The sequence below is a fragment of the Periophthalmus magnuspinnatus genome, chromosome 19 (assembly GCF_009829125.3).
Source record: "Periophthalmus magnuspinnatus isolate fPerMag1 chromosome 19, fPerMag1.2.pri, whole genome shotgun sequence".
Classification (NCBI taxonomy): domain Eukaryota; kingdom Metazoa; phylum Chordata; class Actinopteri; order Gobiiformes; family Gobiidae; genus Periophthalmus; species Periophthalmus magnuspinnatus.
This window is the reverse complement of record NC_047144.1, coordinates 28,365,417-28,391,907: the sequence shown is the minus strand read 5'-3', so window position 1 is coordinate 28,391,907 and position 26,491 is coordinate 28,365,417. Positions and strand designations below refer to the sequence as shown.

Here is a 26,491-nt window from a genome sequence, read left to right as displayed (position 1 = left end):
TCACAAAGTGTTTTACAGTTGTCCCTCGCTATATCGTGTTTCACCTTTTCTGGTCTCGCTGTTTCACAATTTGTTTAGTGCAATTTTTCATGATTTTTTTTTTTACAGTGTATGAATGCACACTGTGTTCTGCGTCCTGATTGGCTGTTGGACTGTAGACCATTGTCCATCAGTCTCCTTCGTGCTGTCGATGAAACGTTCTGCACCGACAGTATTTCTAAAAGCATAATTTTTATTTACAGTATAGGAAAATGTTTATATTTTTACCTCTCAAACAAATGGTCTGAAAACATGTCTTGATCTTTGGTTTCATTCTATAATACTGTAAAAAAAAAAATACTGTACTTATAACTCAAAGTTAAAAGTTTAAAAGTTTTTTTTACAAGAGAGAAATGTGAGAAAATGTTAATGCCTGTGTGAGAAAAGTGTATAAAGTGTGTGGTGAGGGGTTTTACAGCCTTAAAACAAATATAATAACTGTAAAAAATAAAGCTAACTTCTTTGCAGATTTCACCTATTGCGGGTTATTTTTAGAACATAACCCTGTGATAAATGAGGGACCACTGTATATCAAAGGAACCACTCACTCATTCACATACACATTCATACACCAGTGTATACAGAGGTGGGTTAAGTGTCTTGCCCAAGGATACAACAACAGTATTCATCTGTGGGAGCTGACATCGCACTACCAACCTGTGGATCAGAGGTTCTGACAGTGATGTTTTTATTTTATTTTTTTTATGTCAAGGGTGGGATTCAGATCATCAACCTTCAGACAAATACTCTGAGCTACTGTCATTCTACCGACTGCTGTCCCCTTTGGATTGCCAGATCCTACAACTGATATGATCAGAATATGTAAATCCCAGCAGCAGTAGCCAATCAATAATCAGAGTCAGGGCTCATTCTGAACCCTCACGTGACGATTTCACTGAGTAAAAACGTGTGTCCTCCGAATGCAACTTTAGCCACTGACAACTCACAAGAAGTACTGAGGCATGACACACTAACCCATGCAAAAGACCTGGACAAATGAACTAGAACACAGAACCTGACCCAAGTCTTGGAAAAATGTCAGGGAATTTAAAAAGACAATAGAAACATGAATTTAAAAAGAGGACGAAACACTTCCTGGATTAGAACCTGATGATGTTCTGAGGTGGGCCCAAGCGTTTTGAGTTCTGGAGAGGGAGAAGGACTAATGCAGGATTATGGTCATAACAAAAAATAATAATAAAAAAAAAAAAAAAAAAAAAAAAAAAATATATATATATATATATATATATATATATATATATATATATATATATATATATATACATATATATAGATAGATATATATATAAATTTCAGCACTTGTGAGGTTCATTCTGCAATAAAAATGTTTAGTACGATATTTTCACCCCAACCAAGACATCATATTTTTGCACACATAATTTCACTTATTTATTTTTTGTAAAACTTTGCCCACCTCAAAATTCCAAATGTTTATTTATTGGCCATCACTTCGTGAGTGGCGAGGGGCATTGTTCTTCCTGGGTTTCTTCTTATTTATTTTTATCTTTTTTTTTATGGGAAAAGTACATTATAAATAGTCAAAGTATTGGAAATCAGAGACTAATCAATATTAAAACTAGTATCAAAAGTAGGTATTCATTTGAGCAGGTATGGATACTAAAAACCTCACAGGACATGAAATGAACCTTTCCTGAACAGCTTTGGAATCTTAATCTTCCAGTCTTAATCTGATTTTAAGATGTATCAGAACAAGTATTAGACCACACAGACTACACCTATGGAACATACCTGGACGATGAGGGATTACACAGCTATAAATGGGAATATAAAAGAAAGTACTATGAATTTATTTTTATTATCATTGTGATATCAGAATGAGTATTGAGTATTGGGTCTATTCCTTGATACTAGTATTGAAATCAAGATTAAACTTTCATGACAGAAGTGATTATAATAACACATGTCAAACATACCAGATAAGGAGAACATAGAGAACATTTAAAGCGGCAATATATAACTTTTCTGCTATAGGATCATCTGTTTATTGATTTACCTAGAATGTTCCACAATGTGGCAATAATGGCATCTGTCTCCACGGAGTAAACCAAGTGACACTACAAGGACAAGTTACAAGTTAGGTCTGTGGAGAGGCAACTCCGCTCGCAGTAGAGTATTGTTTTAAAGAGGGGGTATTATGTATTTTTCTTTCTTTTTTTTTCTTTCCATATTATAACATTATTCCCTCATCAAAAACATGCCTTTAGATGTCATCCATGCATGTTTGAGTAATCTAGGGATCTTTCCCAGGCCCTATTCAAAGGGAGGGGAAAAATTTAAGTGAAACTTATAAAACATGTTAACATTATTTTCAGTGAATATAGCAATTCAAAACCATAAAAAGTAACATGGTGATGTAAATAAGTTATGTCAGCAGTTAATACCCCATAGAAGTAAAACACCTGCTCCTTAAGGCAATACTAACTAAATGCAAGATCACTACCATGCTGTGGAACATTTCAAGCAAATTAACAGCATTTTCATGGAGACAAGCAGGTGGCGTACTCTACCAGAAAAGTTACATAGTTCCCCTTTTACTAGGTACACAGTTCTATTCACACAGTCCTGATGGTAGTAATACAATCTGTTACTATCCTTTTTAAGCTTCCCGGGGGAGGTGTCTCGTGCTAGCAGCAGTAGTGGAGGACGCCAGGGAATGTTTGGGAACTAAAACTAGAGTAGCCTCGTGTGGTGGGCTAAAGCAGACCAGGTGGAATGTAAACAGCCTCTGCAGAATGGACTGTTAAGCTAATGTGTGAGGGTGAACCAGAGGAGAGACCAGACGAGAGACCAGAGGAGAGACAAGAGGAGAGACCAGAGGAGAGACCAGAGGAGAGACCAGAGGAGAGACCAGAGGAGAGACCAGAGGAAAGACCAAAGGAGAGACAAGAGGAGAGACCAGAGGAGAGACAAGAGGAGAGACAAGAGGAGAGACCAGAGGAGAGACCAGAGGAGAGAGGAGAGACCAGAGAAGAGAGGAGAGACCAGAGGAGAGACCAGAGGAGAGACCAGAGGAGAGACCAGAGGAGAGACCGGAGGAGAGACCAGAGGAGAGACCGGAGGAGAGACTGGAGGAGAGACCGGAGGAGAGACCAGAGGAGAGACAAGAGGAGAGACCAGAGGAGAGACCAGAGGAGAGACCAGAGGAGAGACCAGAGGAGAGACAAGAGGAGAGACAAGAGGAGAGACCAGAGGAGAGACCAGAGGAGAGACCAGAGGAGAGACAAGAGGAGAGACCAGAGGAGAGACCAGAGGAGAGACCAGAAGAGAGACCAGAGGAGAGAGGAGAGACCAGAGGAGAGACAAGAGGAGAGACCAGAGGAGAGAGGAGAAACCAGAGGAAAGACCAGAGGAGAGACCAGAGGAGAGACCAGAGGAGAGAGGAGAGGAGAGACAAGAGGAGAGACCAGAGGAGAGACCAGAGGAGAGACCAGAGGAGGGACAAGAGGAGAGACCAGAGGAGAGACCAGAGGAGAGACCAGAGGAGAGTGGATACTGATCAGACCACATGATTATCTAGAAATGTTCCTGTATTGGCTATAATAAGACACTATTTAGACCAGAAAGCGCTACATCACATATGTCAAACTAACACCCAGGGGCCAAATCTGGCCCATGGTGTAATTATATTTGGCCCATGAGATCATATCAAATGTGCATTAGTGCAGCACTAATACTACAAATCCCAGAATGCTTTGCTAGTACACTGGTGCGTACGCAGTTGAGACCAGTAAACGCCCGTCCTTTTCTGTTGATACTCGTTAGCAACCAAGCTACTAGTCACCTCGGCCAAATTAATTACTAAAGAGAAACATAATTTATTTTATTTATTTAAATAAAAAATGAACACTACTAACGTGTCTTTTATTTCAAATTTTATTTCTCATATGCTTGTTATATCAAGTAAAATTAAAGTTTGTTTCCATATGAAAAGGTTAAATATGACATATCAGGTGAATATTGAAAGTAAATATTGAGTTTGGCCTGTGAATTTGTCTGTTTTTAATTTTGGCCCACTGTGAATTTGAGTTTGACATCACTGTGCTACATTTACTCTTCTGTTCTCTAGTTTTACCTTGTTTAAACATCTCATATCATCTTATTTTCTGATCTCTGTTATAATGTTGTTTCCTCGTCAAAAACAGACCTGGAGTTGTGTTTTGTTTCATTCACACATGACAAACACACAAAGCCTGTATACAGTATGTAGACTGAGTTCTTCTCTCAAACTGAAAACACTCTGTTCCACCTTGTGATGTCATCATGTGGCAATACAAGAAGTGCTCCACTGTGTTTTTAAACTCCATACACCTTCACTAGAATCATTTGGAACATTTCAGCCCTTGAAATGCCAATGCCAAGGATTACTCAAACAAGTGTGAATGAAACAGAACACAACTCCTCTGTTTATTCAGAAGTGATCCTGAAGCTTCGAAAAGTTCCAGTGCCGTTTATGCACGTTAATGCACGTTATTGCACGTTAAGGCGCTGCTTATATGACAAATAATGACTTCCCCCGACCCTGTTCAAATAAACCCTCTGCATTTATCCACTGCAGAACAGTGACAAAGAACAGACTCCAACTGTACAGCAGACTGTCCAGTCCAGTCTATATAGTATTTATAAAGACTTTATTGCTTTATTTCATGGATTTCAGCTAAATATTGGGCAACATTAAGGGGTCTTGTTCAAACGAGGAGTGCAGTAGCAACGAAAATAATAATAATAATAATAATAAGTTTTTCCAATAAAAAGTCCCTCATTTTCACGATTTGCCTCTGCTATTGGCCACCTTAGTTAAACCAGGTCTAAAAATTGTCTAAATCAAATGACGAGCTCAGAACAGACTAAACAATAAAAGACTAAACCTGGTCTACCAAAACTTAGAAACTTGGACCAAAACTGGACTGAAGAGAAGTGAGAGAAGTATACCACATGAGCTGTCTTACCGCTTTTACGCCCGTACACAACATCAACAAGGAGGAAAAATACATGTCCACTCTCCACGTCTCTGAAGCAGGACAGGTCGTGCCAAGCAAAGTCCAAACACCGCGGTTCTTTCGCTGTAAAAGTTGAGGAGTCGGTTTGAAGCGTGTCCGGGTAGTGCGCGGTATCACCTGGGAAGACGGAGAAGCGTCAGGTGAAGAAGGGACGATACGCACCGCACGCGCACAGACGTAGACAGAATACTTGTTCTGAGAGAGAGAGAGAGACAGAGAGACACAGGGAGAGAGGAGAGTGTGCGTAAAATCCTCACTGCGCGTCAGAGCAGGCGTAAATGGAAACGAGGGGGAAGTGCGGTTCCGGAGGTGCCTACAAAATAAGAGTCCTCTAAACGCATGAATGTATAGAATGAGCATTAAAGACACATGACATATTTAGATCATCGTGTTACCTTTTATTGTTTTGTAAATGCTATCTACTGGTAAATACTCAAACATGCATGATTAACATCTAAAACCTCTTCAGGCATGTTTTTGAAGAGGGAATAATGTTAACCTGGTAGAAAGCTAAAAAAAAAAAAAAAAAAAAAAAAAAAATCCACATTGAATAAATTTGTATGCAGAAAAATAAGAAATGGAGGCCAAGGTGGAAAACGCTACACTATTTGTGTAACTGAAAGAGGATGTAGAGTAGCTAAAAAATACTCAAGTAAGAGCAACGTTACTTCAAAATAATATTACTCAAGTAGATGTAGAAAGTAGTGGTCCAAGAAATTACTCAAGTCAGAGTAAAAAAGTATTTGGGAAAACTACTACTCAAGTAAGAGTAACTTCTTGAAGAGTAACTGTCAATATCTGATTTATAATTTGGAGTGGAGTGTGTGTGTGGGTGTGGGGTGTGGGGGTGTGTGTGTGTGTGTGTGTGTGTGTGTGTGTTACTTTTGAGTCCAGTTCAAAAATGTAGTAAAGTTGAAAAGTAGAAAGTATAGACCCTAAAGTAAAATAAAGTATCCACTCTAAAATGTACGTGCAGATACAGTTTTTACTACTTTTATTTTGTTACCTCTACAGTTTTAGAACATCGCAATAATATTGTTGTCGTTGCATACGATATTGAATATGATGTGGAATAGAACATTGGTAACAAACCTAGAGGAGCGCGCACTAAGCCTGCTTGAAATGCTATAGTGACCTCTAATGGATAAAAAAAAGAACTACAGTAATCTGCTGGTTGTCCGCCCCTTTATCCTGACACACACACACACACACCCCCACCCCCCCACCCCCCCCACACACACACACACACCCACACACACACACACTGTAAACATATTATGTTTTCATTTGGTGCTTTGGTTCTCAGTGGAATGCAAGAGTCTCTAAAAACCATAAGGTTTAAACCGGGTGGGTAACTATTTTTCAGTCCAGGTATTTATATAATAAAATGTCTGTAAAACGTAATCAATCAATCAACTAGTGAAGCCTCTCATGAGTGAATTCTGGAGATTGAGTGAGTGTGTAAACTCTGGTTCAGTTGTGACTGAGCGCAACATAGTACACGTTTAAAGTCACAATTTCGTCCAAATTCCATTTAAGGAGAATGTAGGAACACCAGAGTAGCAGAACAGAATAGGCTTACGAAAATAGACTCAATGGAACGTGAAAGGGCTCACATCGAAGAATGCCTTTGACAAGTTAGTGGCTCTTAAAAGAACCATTGTTTTTATTCTTGTGGGTCAAAGCTGACTCTTTAAGCCCTCTCTCCGCGGATGCGCCGGGCCAGTTGGATGTCTTTGGGCATGATGGTCACCCTCTTGGCGTGGATGGCGCACAGGTTGGTGTCCTCGAACAGACCCACCAGGTAAGCCTCACTGGCCTCCTGCAGAGCCATCACGGCGGAGCTCTGGAAGCGCAGGTCGGTCTTGAAGTCCTGGGCGATCTCCCTGACCAGGCGCTGGAAGGGCAGCTTGCGGATGAGCAGCTCGGTGGACTTCTGGTAACGGCGGATCTCCCTCAGAGCCACGGTACCGGGCCTGTAGCGGTGAGGCTTCTTGACTCCTCCGGTGGCCGGGGCGCTCTTACGCGCTGCCTTAGTGGCCAGCTGCTTTCTGGGAGCTTTGCCTCCGGTGGATTTACGGGCGGTCTGCTTGGTTCTGGCCATGTTTCTAGTGTCTTGTCTGTGAATAGAGAAGATGAAGTACAGAAGAGCGGGAAACGAGCCGTTTTTAAACGGGCAGCCTCACGCGCACACAGCACCGGGCTCTGTGGTTGGTCTGTGTCTTACTCTGACGCATCGCGCCGCCCAGACAGGCGCATCGACAGCGCTTTTGATTGGAGCTCGTGTGTTTGAAGTGAGCGCCTAAAGCTGAGCGGGACGTGTGTGTGAGGGGGCGGGGCTATTGTTCCACAGCGGGAAAAGATGTAGAACGCGGAATAGAGGATAAGAAGGATATTGCTGCTTGTAGACCAACGAACCTACTCCACCTCTTGCCGTGTAAAGTGGAGTTCTTGATCATATTCACACCGTCAAGACGCATGTTGTTGGTTGAATGCTTCTGTAATCACATCTTTTATCACATCTGAAGTGAAGTAATATAAGAGTAATGTAGGGTAAAACTACCTTTAAAACTAGCCTCTTGTGCTCAAATAGACGTCATCCTTATTGGCTCTGGCGCGCGCTCATAAAAACAACTGGCCTTTTTTATCTTCTAGTGCAGAGTAGTTTCTCCCCCAGGTGAGGCCCCAATCCCTCATGTGTGTGAAAAGTGCGGAGGAGAATACCCACGATGTGGATTTTCAGATGCAGCGTGATTAAAAATGCGCGCGTTGGAACCGCTGAGCTTTTACGCACAAAGATTCTGTGTATGTGAGGGCTGTTTAATGAGGCACGGGGGTGGGGAGTTTAATGTCTACTTTTCTTTGCACTTTGACTGGAAATGGATTCACAAATTTACTACGTTCTGATTCAGATGTAAACAGAAGTGTACTCTTTTCTGTGGACGTGTGTGGCTCTTAAAAGAGCCGTTGTGAGTTTGGATCAGGCGGTTTCTTTATTTGGCCTTCTCGGTCTTCTTGGGCAGCAGCACGGCCTGGATGTTGGGCAGCACGCCTCCCTGAGCGATGGTCACTCCTCCCAGCAGTTTGTTGAGCTCCTCGTCGTTGCGGACGGCCAGCTGCAGGTGGCGGGGGATGATACGGGTCTTCTTATTGTCACGAGCCGCGTTTCCCGCCAGCTCCAGGATCTCAGCGGTCAGATACTCCAGCACGGCGGCCAGGTACACGGGCGCTCCAGCGCCAACGCGCTCTGCGTAGTTGCCTTTGCGGAGCAGCCTGTGCACACGGCCCACTGGGAACTGCAGCCCGGCCCTGGAGGAGCGGGACTTCGCCTTAGCGCGGGCCTTTCCTCCGGTTTTGCCTCTTCCGCTCATAATTACTACTAAATTCAGTGACAGGACGAAAGAACGAATGTCTGGAGACGAAGCGCAGCGCCTTTTATGTGCGGGAGCGCGTGACTTTTCCGTGCTCTGCAAATCAGCGGCCTCACTCAGCCCAAGGGAGGAGCTCTGACTTGAACAGGGCGCATCTTGTAGACCTGACACTAGTATTCTGATGGTCGGCTATTAGGCCTACATAAATCAGTAGATATCCTCATACAGAGTGTAGACACTGCAGATACTGCTCATGTGTGAAGTGAAATGACCGGATTAAAGAAAGTTTTGACAGGTCATTTGTAAATGAGATTTGATTCTCAATCGACCTAACTGGATAAATAAACAGTTAACATAGTGGGAAGCTCCGCTTTAGAACCTCCGAGTCCAACATGTTATACACAAGCTAAGAAAAACACGATGCTCACTTAAACCTTAGTCCCAAAACATTCAAACTATTAATAATAGGTGTTCTAATGTGCCTACATGTCTCTTTCCAAGCTTTGCCTCAAAGTTACAGTAGTTACGGAACGTTTGGAACTCTGCTGATTCAACCTGATCTGTAACAAGTAACTCATGTTTTATTTATCATTTTAAGGTTATGTCAAGGTTTGGAAAATGTTACTTGCAATCTTTGAGCTTATACAACTTGAACATCACTCACACACGTCACTTTATGATTCTTCAATTAAAATGAGTAGATATAGGTATAGAAGTGGACTCTTTGGAGTGAGTGGCTCTTAAAAGAGCCGTTGATGTGTATATTCTCCTGGGACAGTTTACTTAGAGCTGGTGTACTTGGTGACGGCCTTAGTGCCCTCGGACACGGCGTGTTTGGCCAGCTCTCCGGGCAGCAGGAGGCGCACGGCGGTCTGGATCTCTCTGGAGGTGATGGTGGAGCGCTTGTTGTAGTGCGCCAGGCGGGAGGCCTCTCCACCGATACGCTCAAAGATGTCGTTGACAAAAGAGTTCATGATGCTCATGGCCTTGGAGGAGATGCCGGTGTCGGGGTGGACTTGCTTCAGCACCTTGTACACGTAGATGGCGTAGCTCTCTTTCCTGGTCTTTCTCTTCTTCTTGCCTCCTTTGCCGGCGGTCTTGGTCACGGCTTTCTTGGAACCCTTCTTGGGCGCGGACTTAGCGGGTTCAGGCATGTTTCTCTCGTCACAGTCGATAAGTGAACTGGAGTGGTGCTGCGCAACAGGGGATTTTCTAGCAGCCTCACGCAGATCTACTGCGCCGTGTCTACGCTGTGATTGGCCGAGGCTCTCTGACCTCAACTGTATGAGGGATTTTTTTCCCACTGGGAGCACTGGCTCTTAAAGACACAAAGTTTTTGTAGAATTTGAATATATATTTGAATTATCCTTTCTAATAAAGGTGGTAACCTTCATTTTAAGACCCAGAGCTGTTGTAGATATTCGTTGGTAACCACCTTTATTAGATCCAATATTCAAAGAAGTAGTTTTACGCACAGCAGGTCACGTTATTTCCTTTTATTTCCGAGTGTAATCATGGCTGCATCCATGTTGTAAATACTAAAAAATAAGCTGTGCATACATAGTACATAGAACATGCAAAGTACATAGAACCCGTGACTCTCCGACAAAAGTCAAATCAGTATAGAGCAGGGGTGTCAAACACATTTTCACCAAGGGCCACATCAGCAAAATGTCTGCAAAGGGCCAGAAGTAAAATAAATGTAACTACTTTTTAAACTTGTTAATTAACTGTTTCTGTATTTATTACTTATTCAAGATACAAATATTGTATATGTGTGGTATCTGGCCTGCCATCTGTTATCAGGTCCATGTGTTTCTCCTATCTTTAAGACACAAAGGTGACAAAGGTCATAAAGTCATACTAGGAGGTATGGGTGCAAGGTACAGGAATTGTTGAGTTTTTGAGTTACTATTACAGGTGAGCTGCTCTGTGTAAATTAAACTACATATGCATTTGCAAAGACGTAAAATATGTCTGTGTATCCCCTGATAAAATGACATTTTAAGACCATCACACCTTTTAATTTATCCTGTCAATGGCCACAAAAAATGATGTGGAGGTCCATATTTGGCCCGCGGCCCTTGAGTTTGACACATGCGGTATAGAGATGTCTGTGTAAACCCTCAGTCGTCCAGGTCTGAATCATAACAATAGACGAAGTTTAAATCTAACTGGACAAATCGTTGTAGAAGTGAAGAAGCAGCTTGGATGAGCAGCGAAACGTCTTCACACTTACGATTCGTCCAGTTGACAGATTTAAACTTCATCTTTTGCTACAGTATAGAGAGAGTTATGCACAAAACGTCTAAATCTTTAATCAACACAAGACACAAACGAGATGTGGTTTAAAGGAGCACTGTGGAACTTTTGTGGTGGAGAGTATTGTTTACCCCTATAAACCCTGAAGTATTTGTTTGGAATTCCAGATTTATTAATTTTTTCATAATGATCCCCTTTAGATGCCAAATATTACAAATCACAAGGAACAGTAGATGACGCTATTAACACACCATATATACAGACTCCCAGTGGGCCGTGTGCACAAGGTGATCCGCGTTGGCGCTGCAGCTCCCGTGGCGCTGCAGCTCCCGTGGCGCTGCAGCTCCCGTGGCGCTGCAGCTCCCGTGGCGCTGCAGCTCCCGTGGACCTGCAGCTCCCGTGGACCTGCAGCTCCCGTGGACCTGCAGCTCCCGTGGACCTGCAGCTCCCGTGGACCTGCAGCTCCCGTGGACCTGCAGCTCCCGTGGACCTGCAGCTCCCGTGGACCTGCAGCTCCCGTGGACCTGCAGCTCCCGTGGACCTGGCGGCTCGTGACAAGACCCGCAACAACCCGATCAGCAGTTGGCGTCGGCTCAACAAACTGCTGCTCAGGGAGGCCCAACATCCAGGCCGTGCTGCTGCCCAAGACAGAAAAGGCCAAATAAAGCAGCCTCGACACCAGGCACACAACGACGGCTCTTTTAGGAGCCACGCACTCATAGAATGGGATCTACTTCTATTAGGTGTAATGATCTAATGAGGGACTTTCACCATGAACATAGTTTTTACGTAAACTTCCGGTACTTCTATGTTCTGGTACATATAACGAAGAAAGTGAGCTCGTTTTGAAGAGGTGTGTGGCCCTTAACGTTCCGACGGCCCGCCCTCGGGCGCACTGTTACGCACTGTTTTGCAGCAGTTTTGCGTTTTAAATATGACGAAACGGACAAAACAAAAGAAGTACGCGACCGAGGACACTGTGGATGTTTGTACAAGTTAAACTAGAGGCATCTCGGACCCGGAGCGGTTCGTGGAACCGAGTGAAGATCTCATGGTGGACTCAGGAGCAGAGGACCTTATGTGCTGATGGACTGGATGCTGTTCCTGATCGGTAAGTGTGGTTTATTCTGCTATTGACTTAATTGTGGGTCAAATATATCACGCGTAATCATTAGCACACATTTTGAAGTGTGTGTGTGTTTGTTCACTGTTTGCAGTGTGTGGTTTGTAAATATATATTTATTTTGACCCATACCACTCGTTTTGACTATATTTTATATCCAAATATACAAATACACATTTTATATTGTGTTTTGATATGTAAATGTACAGTAATAGAGCAGCTGTGCAGATACAGATTCCCCTCAGTGTGTGTTGGTCATTGATACTGTCACTAGTTTATGAGTTGTAAAAATCAAATGATCGTGTCATATACTGAAAAAGAGTTACCGGACTGTCGCTCAGACACAGTAGGACAATCTCACTCAGTGCACAGCAAAAGCTTCACACAATGGCTTATACTCATAAAACAAGTCAGAGCTTTATAATAAAAATGTTAAGTGTGTTTTCAACATTGGAGTTTACAGTTGTCTTGGTTTGGTTGGGAGCTCATGTTTTGCTATAGTTAAAATGAAATATTTATACTTCCAATAGCATTAACATACTACACATATTGTCGACATAAACTTTTCGTCACTTGTAGATTTACTCACAGTGGGAAGAGTAACCAACACTTTTACTCAAGTAAGAGTACTGTTACTTCAATAAAAAATATGACTCAAAAAGGTTACTCAAGTCAATGTAAATGAGTTCTGCCTATATCTGCAAATTAGGGACGAGCAGAACTGTATCAAACATTTAGATACGTTTTCAATTAATTTTTAGTTTTGTTTTATTGCTTTTTTAAACTGTAAATGCTGTGCCCTGTGTAACTGTATCTTGTCTTCATTTGGCAGGCCTTTGTCTCCCTCTCTCTGCTGTTGTGGGTACTGCAGTGCGCGTCTCAACTGTTCACAATCAAGAACAAAATGGCCTGAAGAAACGCCTCAGTTCACCATCTCGAAAATCCACCCACAAAACTTGATAAACCTAGACTGAATGTACACATAAAGAAGCTTAAATCAAAAGTGCTATTTTATTATCCTTATGCATTTGTATGACAGACTTTGACTTCTGTGCTGCTATGGTGCTAAAGATTTTAAACTCTTGATAGGTTCACAACCTATATTAGAGTTCAAAAGAGAAGAGAAGACAAGAGAGATTATTTTGTCTCAATATTGAGGAGAAAGAGCGGAGAGGCAAAAAACCCCAGTTACAAACCACCACCCTCTCTGGGGCCCAGACCGTCTTTCACCTCTTTTATTAAAGTTAGGAAACCCTAGTTACATACACATCTAAAGGGGGGGGGGGGCAAGCAGTGTAAAAACATATGACGAAATTCACAGAGAAATATATTCTGTTTTGCATTTCCAGAAGGTCACAAAACATCCTCCCATGATGTTTCAGTTTCACAGTGACCTTCTTCCCGTGGGATCCTGCACTTTCAAAAGACATTTTCTGCAAGACTCAAGAACAAACATTAGTGCAGATTACATAGTTTACATAATTGAATATAATGACTAAATAAAGTAGTGAACTGACTATAACTAATAGTAATGACTAAATAAAGAGTGAACATTACATTACAGTACCTTTAAAATGAACAGTGAGATAACATAATATAACTTGAATATATATTTTGAATCCATCATTCCCTCCTGTTTATCGAACTGTGATTTGGAAGTACTCCTTCAGGGTTCTCGTCATCACTGCCCTCCAATAGGTACATCTGCACCCCTTTGTCCTCAGGTGCGGGTGAGATGGCAGCGGTTATTAACCTATTGATCAGGGAACGAAGACAAGGAATACAACAGCATCCACACAAGGTTAAAATAGCTACAAACACAGCAATTGATACTAGAACCGATGAGACCAGTGCTCTGCAGCGCCCAAACCCCCTTAGCCAGTCATCCCAGAAGGGGGTACTCAACCCAGACTGCTCCTTTAAGCGTCTGTTCATCGCACGCAGGCTGCCTATAGCTCTAGTCAGGCTTCCGTCTGCAGCGGTATTGTTAGGGATGACCACGCAACAGCTGGCCCCAATAACAGAACAAACTCCACCCCGTTCTGCCAGGAGCGTGTCAACAGCTATGCGGCATAAGTGAGGTGGCGCTTAATTGCTCGTGCACTGCTTCAAACCCCTCCTGTGTGTAGTTTCCCAATTTTTGTAGTGGATGTAGTTGATTCTGTCTACGTTTTTTATTGGGAGTGATTGGAATTATAGCGGCTATTAAAGGAATATTTTCAAATCCTGTGACAATTTGATTAGCTAATTTATATTTATCAGGAACCCCTCTGGGCACTCCAATCGCATGGTTTTCAGTAGATTGTTGTTCAATCAATGCTGTTAATTGTTCTTGTTCTATTGACATTACTTCTATAGGTATTATCAGATTAACTAGAGCGCATACTCCAGAAAATTCATTTGGCATATTTGCTCTAAGTATTTTCCCACTGGGTAGTGCTTTATTTGTAGTCAGATTTTTTTTCACATAGATTTCCATCAATATTACCTAAAACATTCGTTACCGAATTTGAGCGTTGGATACAGGTGTAATTTCCTTTTGGCAATTTGGCCTCAAATATTGGTTTCTGTTTTTCAGGTTTAGTTAGTGCCTCTGGTGCTGTTTTAGTAAAGATATCCTCCACACATTGCACTGTTAACTCAGGAGGTGTTGGTACCATTCTCAAAAGCGGTCTGGGTCCCGTACAAGCAACACAGTCTTTATTAAAGTACTTTGATGCCTGTTCTATCATTGTTAGCCAATTGTTTCCAAAATCAGATACACCAGTTGCCATATTGAACACTTGTTCTTTAGTAAAAGTTACTGTTGCTTTAATTTTTATTCCGCTACTTTGCAGCCTGAGACTCAGAACCGGTTCAGAGGTTTGTAACATTTCACATATAATTAATTTGTAAATAGGATCTATCCCTGATACATGAGCTCTCAGCAAAAACATCCAACATTCTTGACCATTATTAGTCAAATTATTCTTTATGTTATTTATTGTTACCAGTAGATTGGATTTGGTTTTGGCTAAGGTTAGGAGCTCTGCCTGCCTACCTGCCCAGTCAGTTTTTGCCTGTGTCGGTGTCCATGTATTATCCTGGTCAGCTACTAATGTATCCCACCCTTGGTTTTGAATATCATTAGTAAGGTACCAATAGTCATTAGCGTATTTTATTACATATTACGTTTATATTTCACATAAACGTAGGAATGCACAGCTTGCATTGGTGTCACTGAAGGGGCAGGCAGTCTTACAGATCTTAAAGGTACTAACCCATACCAAAATGCCAGTGTGAGCATTATTGCAGCCATAGTGAGCATAAACATGTAAATAACATAAGTTATTGTTTTACACGTATCACCTTTTTACAACCTTTTGATGTCATATTACATTAATGTATAATTTTACCATATCTAAACACTGTGTCCATGGTCTTTTAGTTTCCTCCATACACTTTTTTAATCTGTTTTTAATAGTACCATTCATTCTTTCTACTAATCCTACTAATGGGGGTGAGAAGCGCAGTGATTCTTTAAATTAATGCAGAATAATTGCCCTATGTTTGTGATTACTTCATTTAAACTTAAATTTCCTTGTGGATTATGTTTAGCACATATGAGACATGCTCTACAAAACTTTTTTGCATAATTATTAAATCCATACGTTGTATATATTTGACCTATATGCTTTACCATCCCCACTGTTGATACATGTGAGACACCATGTGTCAAAATTGCTGCATATTTTAAAAGATTTTTTGGTAAAATAGGTTTTCCTTCTGGTCATCATTTAATTTAGCTCCCTTTTTTAACCACATCCGATGTCTTTTAGCAGTCCTATGTCAAGTTTCTGGTCTATTTTTAGACTAGCCACATGCACTAGATTTTCTGCTGCTTTTTAGCAGTTTTTTCAGCTTTTAATAACTCAGCATGTACTACAGGTTTTCCTATAGAAGTAACCATTCCTCGGTGTTGCCAGTATTTAGCAAATGTGTGCACTGTTGAGTAAGCATAAGTGCTGTCTGTAAATATTGTACATATTTTGTCTTTCATAAGTTTACATGCCTCAGTTAATGCAACTAATTCTGCAGCCTGAGCAGAATAAGTATGGGGCAACGCTTTTGCTTGTAATATTTCTGTGTCTGTGACTACTGCATAACCTGTATGATTTTGTCCTTTTAATGTCTTTTGGTCTACACTTAGTAGTCTCTTCTGCCAATTCAATACAATTATGTGATTTGAATTTGAATTTTATTTGAATTTTATTTGAGTATGTTCATAAATCATGTAATACATGTCATTACAGTCCATAAAATAAATTATCTTCCACAAAAAACTTTGAACATTCTCAAAAAGGATGTGGGAAGAAGTGTACACTTATTTAATCCCACCCCGTTCTTCTGATTCAAACTTTGAACAAAAATTTCATCCAGCTTCCTTTTACTTTACTTCTTAGTATTAACTACTTTTTCTTTTTCTTCTTATTCTTCTTCTTCTTCTTCTTATTATTATTATTATTATTATTATTATTATTATTATTATATATTCATTATTCTTGTTATTCTTATTCTCCTTGTTCATGTTATTATCACAAAAATCACCATAATCTTTCCTGTACATCATCACTGAACCATTCTATCAACAAAAAAGTATACCATTAATTAGCATTTTCTTTTGGTATATCTGGACAGAATATGACATTTATACAGTTTTTTTTTTAAATTGCCTAATATTTGAACATTGCCTTAAATCTTCACTCAGCCCATTCCATAATCTGACCCCACAGACTGAGACACAAAAGCTCTTCCTTGTAGTGTGCACTTTAGCGTGTCTAAATTTTGCCATTCCTCTAAGGTTATAATTCCCTTCCCGCTCACTAAATAAGTTTTGAATGTTTGGAGGCAATTGATAATTTCTTGCTTTGGACATAAGGTTTGGTATTCCACCAAGTCCTCAAATTTTAGTAATCTAGACCGGGTACTGCATGTGGTACCCGGAGTACATCATCTTACTCAATGGATGGGTGATTTCAGCATAATTAGCTATCCATTGTCTACAGTAATTAGTTACTCCTAGAAATGACATCATTTGTCTCTTTGTTTGAGGTTTTGGTGCTTTAAGTATAGCCTCTTTACGTCCTGCTATTATTGTACGGCCTCCAGTACTTAAACTATGTCCTAAATACTTCACTGTATTTTTGAAGCTTATTTTTACTCACTTTATGGCCATTTTCTATAGCATCAGGTTTTAATTTATACTGTTTCACACAAGGTCTGTATTATTCGGATTTGGGTCTAATTGTTACTGGTATTACCCCTTTAATCAGACCTACATCAGATGGCCCTTTTGACCACAAACACTGTGGTATGTCACTTAATATGGCCTCTTCCTCTTGTGTAAGTTCTAATGCATGTCAGGGAAACAGTTCTTCCTCATCATCTGGGTGAATAACATATAAGTTGTTGGTTTGAACTTCTTGCATTATTTTTACTTGTATGTTACGTATGTTATCTGGGATTAGGACTAATCCTAAAGCTACCAATGCATAACGACCCAACAAATTTAACGGGCAGTCAAATACAATACAGCTAGTTTTATTGTCTTTCCCTTTGGATCTTGTATCATGACAGGTTTTGTCAGTGAAACATGTGTAACTTCCCCATTTGCTGCTCTCCCCACTGTGTATCATATGTGGGACTTTAGTTTTCATAGTTTTCATGGTGGTTTTGCACACACCAGTATCACACAAGAAAGAAATTTGTACCCCATTAACTAGTAGATTTTGTTTGTTTTGTTTTCTTTTTGTTTTTGTTTGTTGTATCACACGTCTGGACTATTGTATTTTTATTAATGGTGTCTTATAAGCTGTGGAATTTAAGGGCTCGGCATTCTTTGTATGCAAGACACAATAATAAACAAACTAAAGTAAAACTAAACTAAAAAGTAGAGTAACTTTTGGTAAGGTGCGTCCGCACCCTAATGCAGCTTGTAAATCAACTAGTATTTTTCCTTCCTGTGGTTTTTTATCACTTTATCTGCATGCATTGCATGGTCTACATATTGGTCTAGTGCCCCTGTAGCAAAATTTATATAATGCTTGTCAATCCAATTACGAATTCTTGTGGTACAATTAGCGTGCAAAGTATTCTTTAATTGCTGTCTGTATGCACAATTTTCATTACCAGCTTCATCTTCTTTTTGTTTAGTTCTGTTTATTTTCATATAATTTGCTCTCCTAGTGAATCTATTTTGGATCCTTGTTTTTAATGCTGTCAACCTAACTAGGAGTTGTTTGTCATCATGGGACAGTATTTCCAAATTATCTTGATCTGTACCTCTGTACTACTTATCATGGGGGCAGTAGGAATAATGAAAGTTTGTTCCTGCTTGGATGCTTCATTAGGTTGTTCATAAGTAAATGACCACAGGGTTAGCTCCCATGGTTTTACTAAATTCAATTTTTTCACCTTTAGCTTTTGCCTCACTTCTAGTTTGTGTAGTTTTCATCTGGTGTAATAGCTCTGTTGCCTCTTGATACGGGTGATATGGGGGCGGGGGCGCTTGTTGCTCCTCTCCCGCTACTGCTCCCTCTATCTCAGCTTGAGCCTGCTGTACTGGTGTTTCTGGCTGAGCCGCTATTACAGATTACAGTGGTGAAATCATCTTCCTCCTTTGTATTAAGCATAATTTGTTGCTTACGTTTTGCCTCTGGTTGGCCTTTTCCTCTGGCTTGTGCCAATTCCAACCATCTTTCCAAATGATAGTATAGTATAGTATAGATAGTATAGTATAGTAATGATAGATAGTTTACACATATCATATTCTTTATTTTTGCATTTTTCCTGTATTTCATTTAGTATTTTATTTTGTATTTCATTTAGTATTTTATTTTGTATTTTATTTTGTATTTTATTTTGTATTTTATTTTGGAGCTCCATTATTTTAGAAGATTTTAACTCGCCTTCAAATTTATATTTTGTTACCCACAAATATAACTGTGTACATTTTTCAGGATATTTTGCGTGCACGGCTTTCTAGTCTTTTACTTTTGGTGTCAATTTTGTAGTTTTATTTCCCATTTTTATTTCCTCAAATTTAGTCCAGCTTTTAACTCCTAGGGAGGTCTCTATTGCTGGAATACAACAACAACAGGTTGGTACGAGTGGTTAGTGTGGTATCTCTCACTTTAGCCTCAGCAGGCGGAGAGATCTTGCCTCTGCATCCACAGAAATACACCGTATTTCCCCAACCTTTTTGGTATGAGATTCGTCACCTAGTGGTTCAGAATCTCCACTCACACGTCTCTCTCTCTCACACACCCTTGCTTTTTATTCCACGGTTTTGTACCAGCCAGTAAAATATCACTATTTTACCCGGTAACGGGACTCCGCATCCGTCCCTAGTACTACTACTACTATTAGTATTAGTAGGTTTTAGTACCTAATTGGAGCCTAGGATAATTAGGGTTTTTCTACGCGCATGACCCCCAGTCATACCGTTTTTTTAAAGCAAGACTTACTCACTCGTCTCGTCTCTCTCCCTCGGTATCCCTTCAACCTTTAGACTCCAAAAGATATCGAAGAAAACCAGTCCTGGAAAAGGTCTCATATGCTGTGGCCACAGTCTCTCCTGGGTCTCCGACATCCGCTGGAGTCCTCCGGTATATTGGGATCCGGCTCGAAGGACCAAGTTGATAGGTTCACAACCTATATTAGAGTTCAAAAGAGAAGAGAAGACAAGAGAGATTATTTTGTCTCAATATTGAGGAGAAAGAGCGGAGAGGCAAAAAACCCCAGTTACAAACCACCACCCTCTCTGGGGCCCAGACCGTCTTTCACCTCTTTTATTAAAGTTAGGAAACCCTAGTTACATACACATCTAAAGGGGGGGGGGGGCAAGCAGTGTAAAAACATATGACGAAATTCACAGAGAAATATATTCTGTTTTGCATTTCCAGAAGGTCACAAAACATCCTCCCATGATGTTTCTGTTTAGGTTTCACAGTGACCTTCTTCCCGTGGGATCCTGCACTTTCAAAAGACATTTTCTGCAAGACTCAAGAACAAACATTAGTGCAGATTACATAGTTTACATAATTGAATATAATGACTAAATAAAGTAGTGAACTGACTATAACTAATAGTAATGACTAAATAAAGAGTGAACATTACATTACAGTACCTTTAAAATGAACAGTGAGATAACATAATATAACTTGAATATATATTTTGAATCCATCAACTCTCAAATGCATTTTAAATATTTTATTCCTGAATGTCTTTTTTCATCTCTGATTTAGCTGTAATTATTTTCAAAGCACAATCTAACGACCGTGTAATGTATTGATGCTCAAGCTTCTTTTCTATAGACACACGTCACTTTAATGCCTTATCGCTTTAGTTCACGACTCCCATGTATACCTCTAAGCAGATTACGTCAAAGTATTTCACTACCTGCCTGTAATGCTGAACCAAACTATTTTCCACTATGCAATAAATATAACATAAAAATAACACTAGAACTTATACGTTGTCTTGGTTTGAATTTTATAGTGTTGTATATTAGCAGTGACATTCGATTCAGTAATGGTTAGTAACATAGTAATAGTGATTTGAGACCATTGTGAATGTAACATACTTAGATATGATTTATTTATTTGATTGAAGGAAGAATATGACATTTTTTTGTTTTCAAATATCAAAACAAGATAAACATGATATATAAGATATAGTTTTTACTGATAACAATTATAATGCTGATTTATACTTACCAGAAACATATGTGATAGCTACGTTCTGTTATAATTTGATGTTTAGGTTCTCAAGACGATTATTCAATCAGAAAGGAGAATGAGCCTCACAAGAGTCTCTCCTTTGGGTTGCCAGTTTCAATGCTGAAATCCAGTTGGTCCAGTGACTGAATTCTGGAGGTTCTGAGTTTTGCATATACTGAGAATGAGAAACAGTTGTATGTGTCTCTCTCTGCAGGTTAAGACTCTGGACACACAGGTTCAGTTGTGATTGTAGTACTTAAACCAGCAAGAGTTCAGGCTAAATACCCTAACCTTTAATTCAATCCAGTGTATTTTTGTAAACTGTCCCAGAGCATCCCCAGTCCTCAGAACCTCCCCCTCAGCAAGAAAACAAAAAAAGTGTGAAAAAGTAAAATCTGTAGGAAAACCACAGCGAAGGAGAGCTCCACACTCATGGATGCGCAGGCTGCAGAGTTAATTCCAAACCAGGACTAAACCAAGTCTACATCCTGGAACGAAACAGGGCTCAAACCAGAACCGGTTTGGACACATCCTAAACGTTCCCACACTTTCACTCTTTGTGCAGACGGGATGGTCCTCTGCTGCAGACTACAGAGGAGGAATGAGCTACTTTTATTTTCTTAATCAGTGATACACATAAGATTCGTCAAATTAAAAAAGCCTGTTCGCTAACGTGGTCTGCAGCTATTCTGACAGCATAGACACTTTGTTGTGATGCTGTTAAGAGAGCTCCCATTGGACTCCTGGGAGCTGATGTATGTGATCTATGACTCTAGGGCTGTGTCTCAATTCGCCAAATGCACCGTTCGAAGGTACCATTCGAAGTACTCCCCTAAGTACCGATCGAAGTACCCGGTCGAAAATGTGTACTCCTCACTGTAGCCGCCATCTTGTCGAAATGGGACATGCCTACACCACGGACCATACTTCCATCGGTGTCTTTGCGCGTACGTTACGTGCATTACATACGTTTTTTTTTTTTATTATTATTTCGTCGCAGCTGTTTATTTCTGTTTAGATTGAATATCAATAGGCAAATATAACATTCGAGGTGAGTTTTTCTCAATTGTAGCTACTTCATAACTTCAACAAAACATACCTTGTGAAAACGTAATAACAGAGACAGAGGTAACAATGTCATTTTTACATTCATAGTCTATAAACCAGATAGTCTATAAACACTGCTTAGTTGTACATAAAGTGGGATATTGTAGTTTATGATTCGGTATTTGGGAAGGTTCAATTTGATCTGTGGCTAAACCACTTTAATACCAGTAGCGGGCGCTGTTTACCTTCTATGCCGTGCCAGTTTATTTCATTTTATTTTTGTAAGGTATTTTCTAGCAGTACAGCACTACATCAAACTTAGTAAATCAAGCTTGATTTACTAATGTGAAGGTAAATGACACATGCCACCAGGGGGCGCACACCTATGGAATGCACCTGAACTCATGAAGATGTTGTGCAGACCTCCCACCCACACACACACACCCACACACCCAAACAAACACACACACACACAGGGGGGGACTATGGAAACTATGGAATTACTATTAACTAGTCACCTGGCAAATCCACACTAAATACCTTTGTATTTTTAAACAGGATATCGGTCTCTACCTGGCACCACTCCCTTGTTATGTCTCGAGCCAAACAGTAGGCTACTGTGCAATCAGATTTGTTTATTTTAGTGATGCTTGAAACAAAGTTGCTCATTGGTCACCTATCAATTTGAACACAAGGAAAATTCTCTCACCTCAAAATGTAGTGTGTTGCTCATTGAAACCCACCGAGACACAGGCAGAAACATGCAAACTCCACACATAAAAGCTCTATGTGCAGTGTACACAAATGCTACAATAGTGACCTCTTAATCATGAAAACCAGGTACTGGAAGTTAATGTATTATTAGTTTGTAACTGTTATATATATTTCACAAGAACTATTCCACTGAACAAAGTGCATTGAACACAAAGGACAAAAACACTCAATTGGCATTTGACAAGAATCACAAAAACAACATGTATGCTTTAAGAATATTATATTATTTGAAAGATTTGAAAGGGGGGTGGGGGGGGTGGGGGGGTGTCATGTTTTAGTTGATGGGGGAAACCGGAGTACCCGGAGGAAACCCATCCAGACACGGGGAGAAACATGACAAACTCCACACAGGCCTTCCTGTGAGGCATGAGAGTTGCCACCGTGCTGCCCAAACACAAAAACACAAAAACAGAGAAGAGGGGTTGGTCTGGTCTGCTCCAGGAGGAGCCCTCGTCACCACCAGCTCTGTGGGAACAAACACACGACACAAGAAGAGGGGGAGCAGAAAACAAAATATCTTATACCTAACATTTTATTTATATGTTTTTTGTTTGATTGCTTCACACTAAAACACAAGAACTAAACACACACTATTTACATGCTATTTACAACATAAATCACAGAATGATCAGTAATACACACAACACTATACTTAATTTAACATCAGGCATATTTTTGCAGATTTCTTAATTTTTTTTTTTTTTTTTTTTTTTTTTTTTTTTGTTTCACACGGAACACAAGAATCACACTATTTACAACAAAACACTTATGTATATTATGATACAGTGTCATAGTTAGTCAGTCATATGTCATAGTTAGTTGGCATCCGTGGAGTCAGAAATGACAGAAAACGGGACATGGATGATCTGAGGGCCCCTGCAGTAGCAGCCGCAAGCGTAGCAAAGGGAGCAAGGAGAGCCTTAGCAGGAGGAGCAGAGAGGGCCTTAGCAGGAGGAGCAACGCGGGGTTTAGCATAAGGAACAGGGCGGGCCTCACAAAGACGAATACGGAGGGGAATGGAGGGGGCAGCAGGGAAGGGCATGGCAGGGGCAATGGGGGTGGGCATGGCGGGAGCGGACGGGGTGGGCATGGCGGGAGCAGCGGGGAGGGGCGTGGCACAATGAGCAGAGAGGACCATATCACGATGAGCAGAGAGGACCTTAGCACAATGAGCAGAGAAGATCTTAGCATGATGAGCAAGGAGGACCTTAGCAGGAAGAGCAACGGGGGCCTTAGCAAGACGAATACGGAGCAGCTTAGCAAGATGAGCAGGGGGGGGCAACGCAGAAGGAGCAGGGTGGCTCTTAGCATGTGGAGCAACGCGGGCCTCAGCAAGACGTATACGGCGCAGCTTAGCAGGAGTAGAGAGGCGCATAGCACGAGCAGCACGGAGGGGCGTAGCCGTAGCGGTGGGAAGGGGCATGGCGGGGGCAGCAGAGGTGGGCATGGCGGGAGCGGCGGGGAGGAGCATAGCAGGACTAACAGGGAAGACCTCAGGAGGGGGAGCAACACGGGGTTTAGCAACATGAATACGGATCACCTGAGCAGCAGGGAGGGGCATAGCACAATGAGCAGAGAGGACCATATCACGATTAGCAGAGAGGACCTTAGCACGATGAGCAGGGAGGACCTTAGCAGGAGGAGCAACGGGGGCCTTAGCAAGACGAATACGGAGCAGCTTAGCAAGATGAGCAGGGAGGGGCATCGCAAAAGGAGCAGGGTGGATCTTAGCATGTGGAGCAACGCGGGCCTCAGCAAGACGTATACGGCGCAGCTTAGCACGAGTAGAGAGGCGCATAGCACGAGCAGCACGGAGGGGCGTAGCCGTAGCGGTGGGAAGGGGCATGGCGGGGGCAGCAGAGGTGGGCATGGCGGGAGCGGCGGGGAGGAGCATAGCAGGACTAACAGGGAAGACCTCAGGAGGGGGAGCAACACGGGGTTTAGCAACATGAATACGGATCACCTGAGCAGCAGGGAGGGGCATAGCACAATGAGCAGAGAGGACCTTAGCACGATGAGCAGGGAGGACCTTAGCAGGAAGAGCAACGGGGGCCTTAGCAAGACGAATACGGAGCAGCTTAGCAAGATGAGCAGGGAGGGGCATCGCAAAAGGAGCAGGGTGGATCTTAGCATGTGGAGCAACGCGGGCCTCAGCAAGACGTATACGGCGCAGCTTAGCACGAGTAGAGAGGCGCATAGCACGAGCAGCACGGAGGGGCGTAGCCGTAGCGGTGGGAAGGGGCATGGCGGGGGCAGCAGAGGTGGGCATGGCGGGGGTAGCGGGGAGGGTCATAGCGGAAGTGGCGGGTAGGGGCATAGCGAGGGTAGCAAGGAGGGACACGGCGGGGGTAGGCAAGGCGGAGGCGTGTGTGTGTATTTGTGTAAATGTGTATGTCTGTATGTGCAAGAGTGTGTGAGGACTTAGCTCCTGATGTGAGGACGTGTGCAGGAGGTCTGGACGTCCGGAGCAGAGCTGGGCTTTGTCTCACACAGATCTGTGGAGAGAAACATTTGTGTCAGACACTGATGCTACAAACATACAAGAATACAGCAAACCCAACAGAAGGAACCAAAATGACAAAACTGTAGAGACCAAAACGCTTCTCATGTTCGTTTCTAAAATTTCAGTTTATGCCAAAAGCTGAACGCACATGGCAAAACAGCAATTGTTGAGCTCTTTGCATACATGTTAAATTAGAAGATACTGTTTTGTTATGTTTTAATAAACCCAAATGCATGTGAATGTTTTGAAATAATACATTGGTAGTTGGCTTAACCCAGTTATTCTGGCCTCTCAGTGTCTAACATGTCTGCAGTACTAGATCAACAGTGATTTTGATCAACAGTATTTTGATTATTTATCTAACTCTAATGTATTACCCTGAACTAATATAGTGAATTTGTCATGTTTTAGGTCAACTATATTTGCAGAGTGAAGACATGTTACAGTGCTTTTATGCACAGGGGTACCCAGTACCTGCAAAGAAACTGCATTCAGCGCATCCTCACAGCGCTCGCGAGCGGAGCACTGGTTTTGTCACAGGTGCACAATACTGACCTTTGAAGTGAGTAGGTCAAAGTTCACCTTAACTTATCTAAACTTCACGTATAATGAACATATGTTTAAGATATTGTCATTTTTAAATCTATATAAACGCAAGGGTGATTAAAAAAATAGCAACAGAATAAAATAAAATTTTAGATGCAGCTCATTAGTGAGTTGTGCTATTTTTAGAACCGGTCTGTGGGCGACTCATGTGGGGCTTGGGGGCGACATGGCGCCCGCGGGCACAGTGTTGGGGACCCCTGCTCTAAAGTGTCCTGTACAACACTGTATTCTCAGCTGCTGAAAGGCAACAATGCAAAAAGCAGTAGGTGAAAACATATAGTCTTCTGGTAGTCTAAGGTTAAATCCAGAAGGTTAATAGTTTTGTTTTGTTTGTTTTTTTAAAAGATAAAATATTGAATAATGCATAAAAAGTGGTATTTTCAAATGACAGACCACAAAAATAGCACAACGAAATCATATCTTAAAGAGTACTGCAAGAAACACAAATGTTCAAATAATGTAGTACTGTCAACAAAAGCTTGTAATCTTACTCACAGTGAGAAGATAACGTAGCCAAAACTTTCACTCAAGTAAGAGTACTGTTACTTCAATAATAGGTAAAGTAAAAGTAAAAGTATGCTACTAGAAAAGCACTGTGAAATAACTACCCCGAACGTGAATGTGGAAAGTCACAAACCTCACGTTTTTTTCTCCCAGAAGTCTTGTAGTCTAGAAGTCTAGGTGAAAATGTTCAGAAGTGTAGGTGAAAATGTTCAGAAGTGTAGGTGAAAATGTTCAAAAGTTATCTCTCTTTCCGAAGAAAATGTCGAAAAAAGTTCGTAAAAACAGTTTTCTGGTCGCAGCCGGTTTGCAATGTTTGCATAGATACGAGAGTGTTAGAAACGCGTGCTTGGCAACAACAACACGCATGTGCGCACTGACGTCAGCACGCGCGCATCTTTGCGTCATCTATAACAGCCTGTAAAATATGATCTAGCGATTTAGCGGTTTTTGTTTTTTTTAACCAA

General features: G+C 41.3%; 4 protein-coding genes across 5 annotated transcripts in view; all 4 read right to left on the bottom strand.

Annotated features, from left to right (window-relative positions):
* caskin2 (CASK interacting protein 2) overlaps positions 1-5,275 on the bottom strand; it is a 95,816-nt gene extending 90,541 nt beyond the window's left edge. Inside the window, exon 1 of one of the 2 annotated variants that reach the window (XM_033985256.2) lies at positions 5,028-5,275. The gene's annotated coding sequence lies outside the window, so the exon portion shown is untranslated. The remainder of the gene's footprint in view (positions 1-5,027) is intronic. The other variant, XM_055229771.1, reaches the window with a different exon arrangement.
* A 1,482-nt stretch (positions 5,276-6,757) lies between these two features.
* LOC117387716 (histone H3) lies at positions 6,758-7,202 on the bottom strand. Its single transcript, XM_033985257.2, has one exon. It carries the CDS (start codon positions 7,180-7,182, stop codon positions 6,772-6,774), a length of 411 nt encoding a protein of 136 aa, XP_033841148.1. The 5' UTR covers positions 7,183-7,202; the 3' UTR covers positions 6,758-6,771.
* Positions 7,203-8,071: 869 nt separating this feature from the next.
* On the bottom strand, positions 8,072-8,464 carry LOC117387717 (histone H2A). Its single transcript, XM_033985259.2, has one exon. It carries the CDS (start codon positions 8,447-8,449, stop codon positions 8,072-8,074), a length of 378 nt encoding a protein of 125 aa, XP_033841150.1. The 5' UTR covers positions 8,450-8,464.
* A 747-nt stretch (positions 8,465-9,211) lies between these two features.
* Positions 9,212-9,603, bottom strand: LOC117387718 (histone H2B 1/2). Its single transcript, XM_033985260.2, has one exon. The coding sequence runs from the start codon at positions 9,601-9,603 to the stop codon at positions 9,229-9,231; it is 375 nt and encodes a 124-aa protein (XP_033841151.1). The 3' UTR covers positions 9,212-9,228.
* Between the last annotated feature and the right edge of the window lie 16,888 nt (positions 9,604-26,491).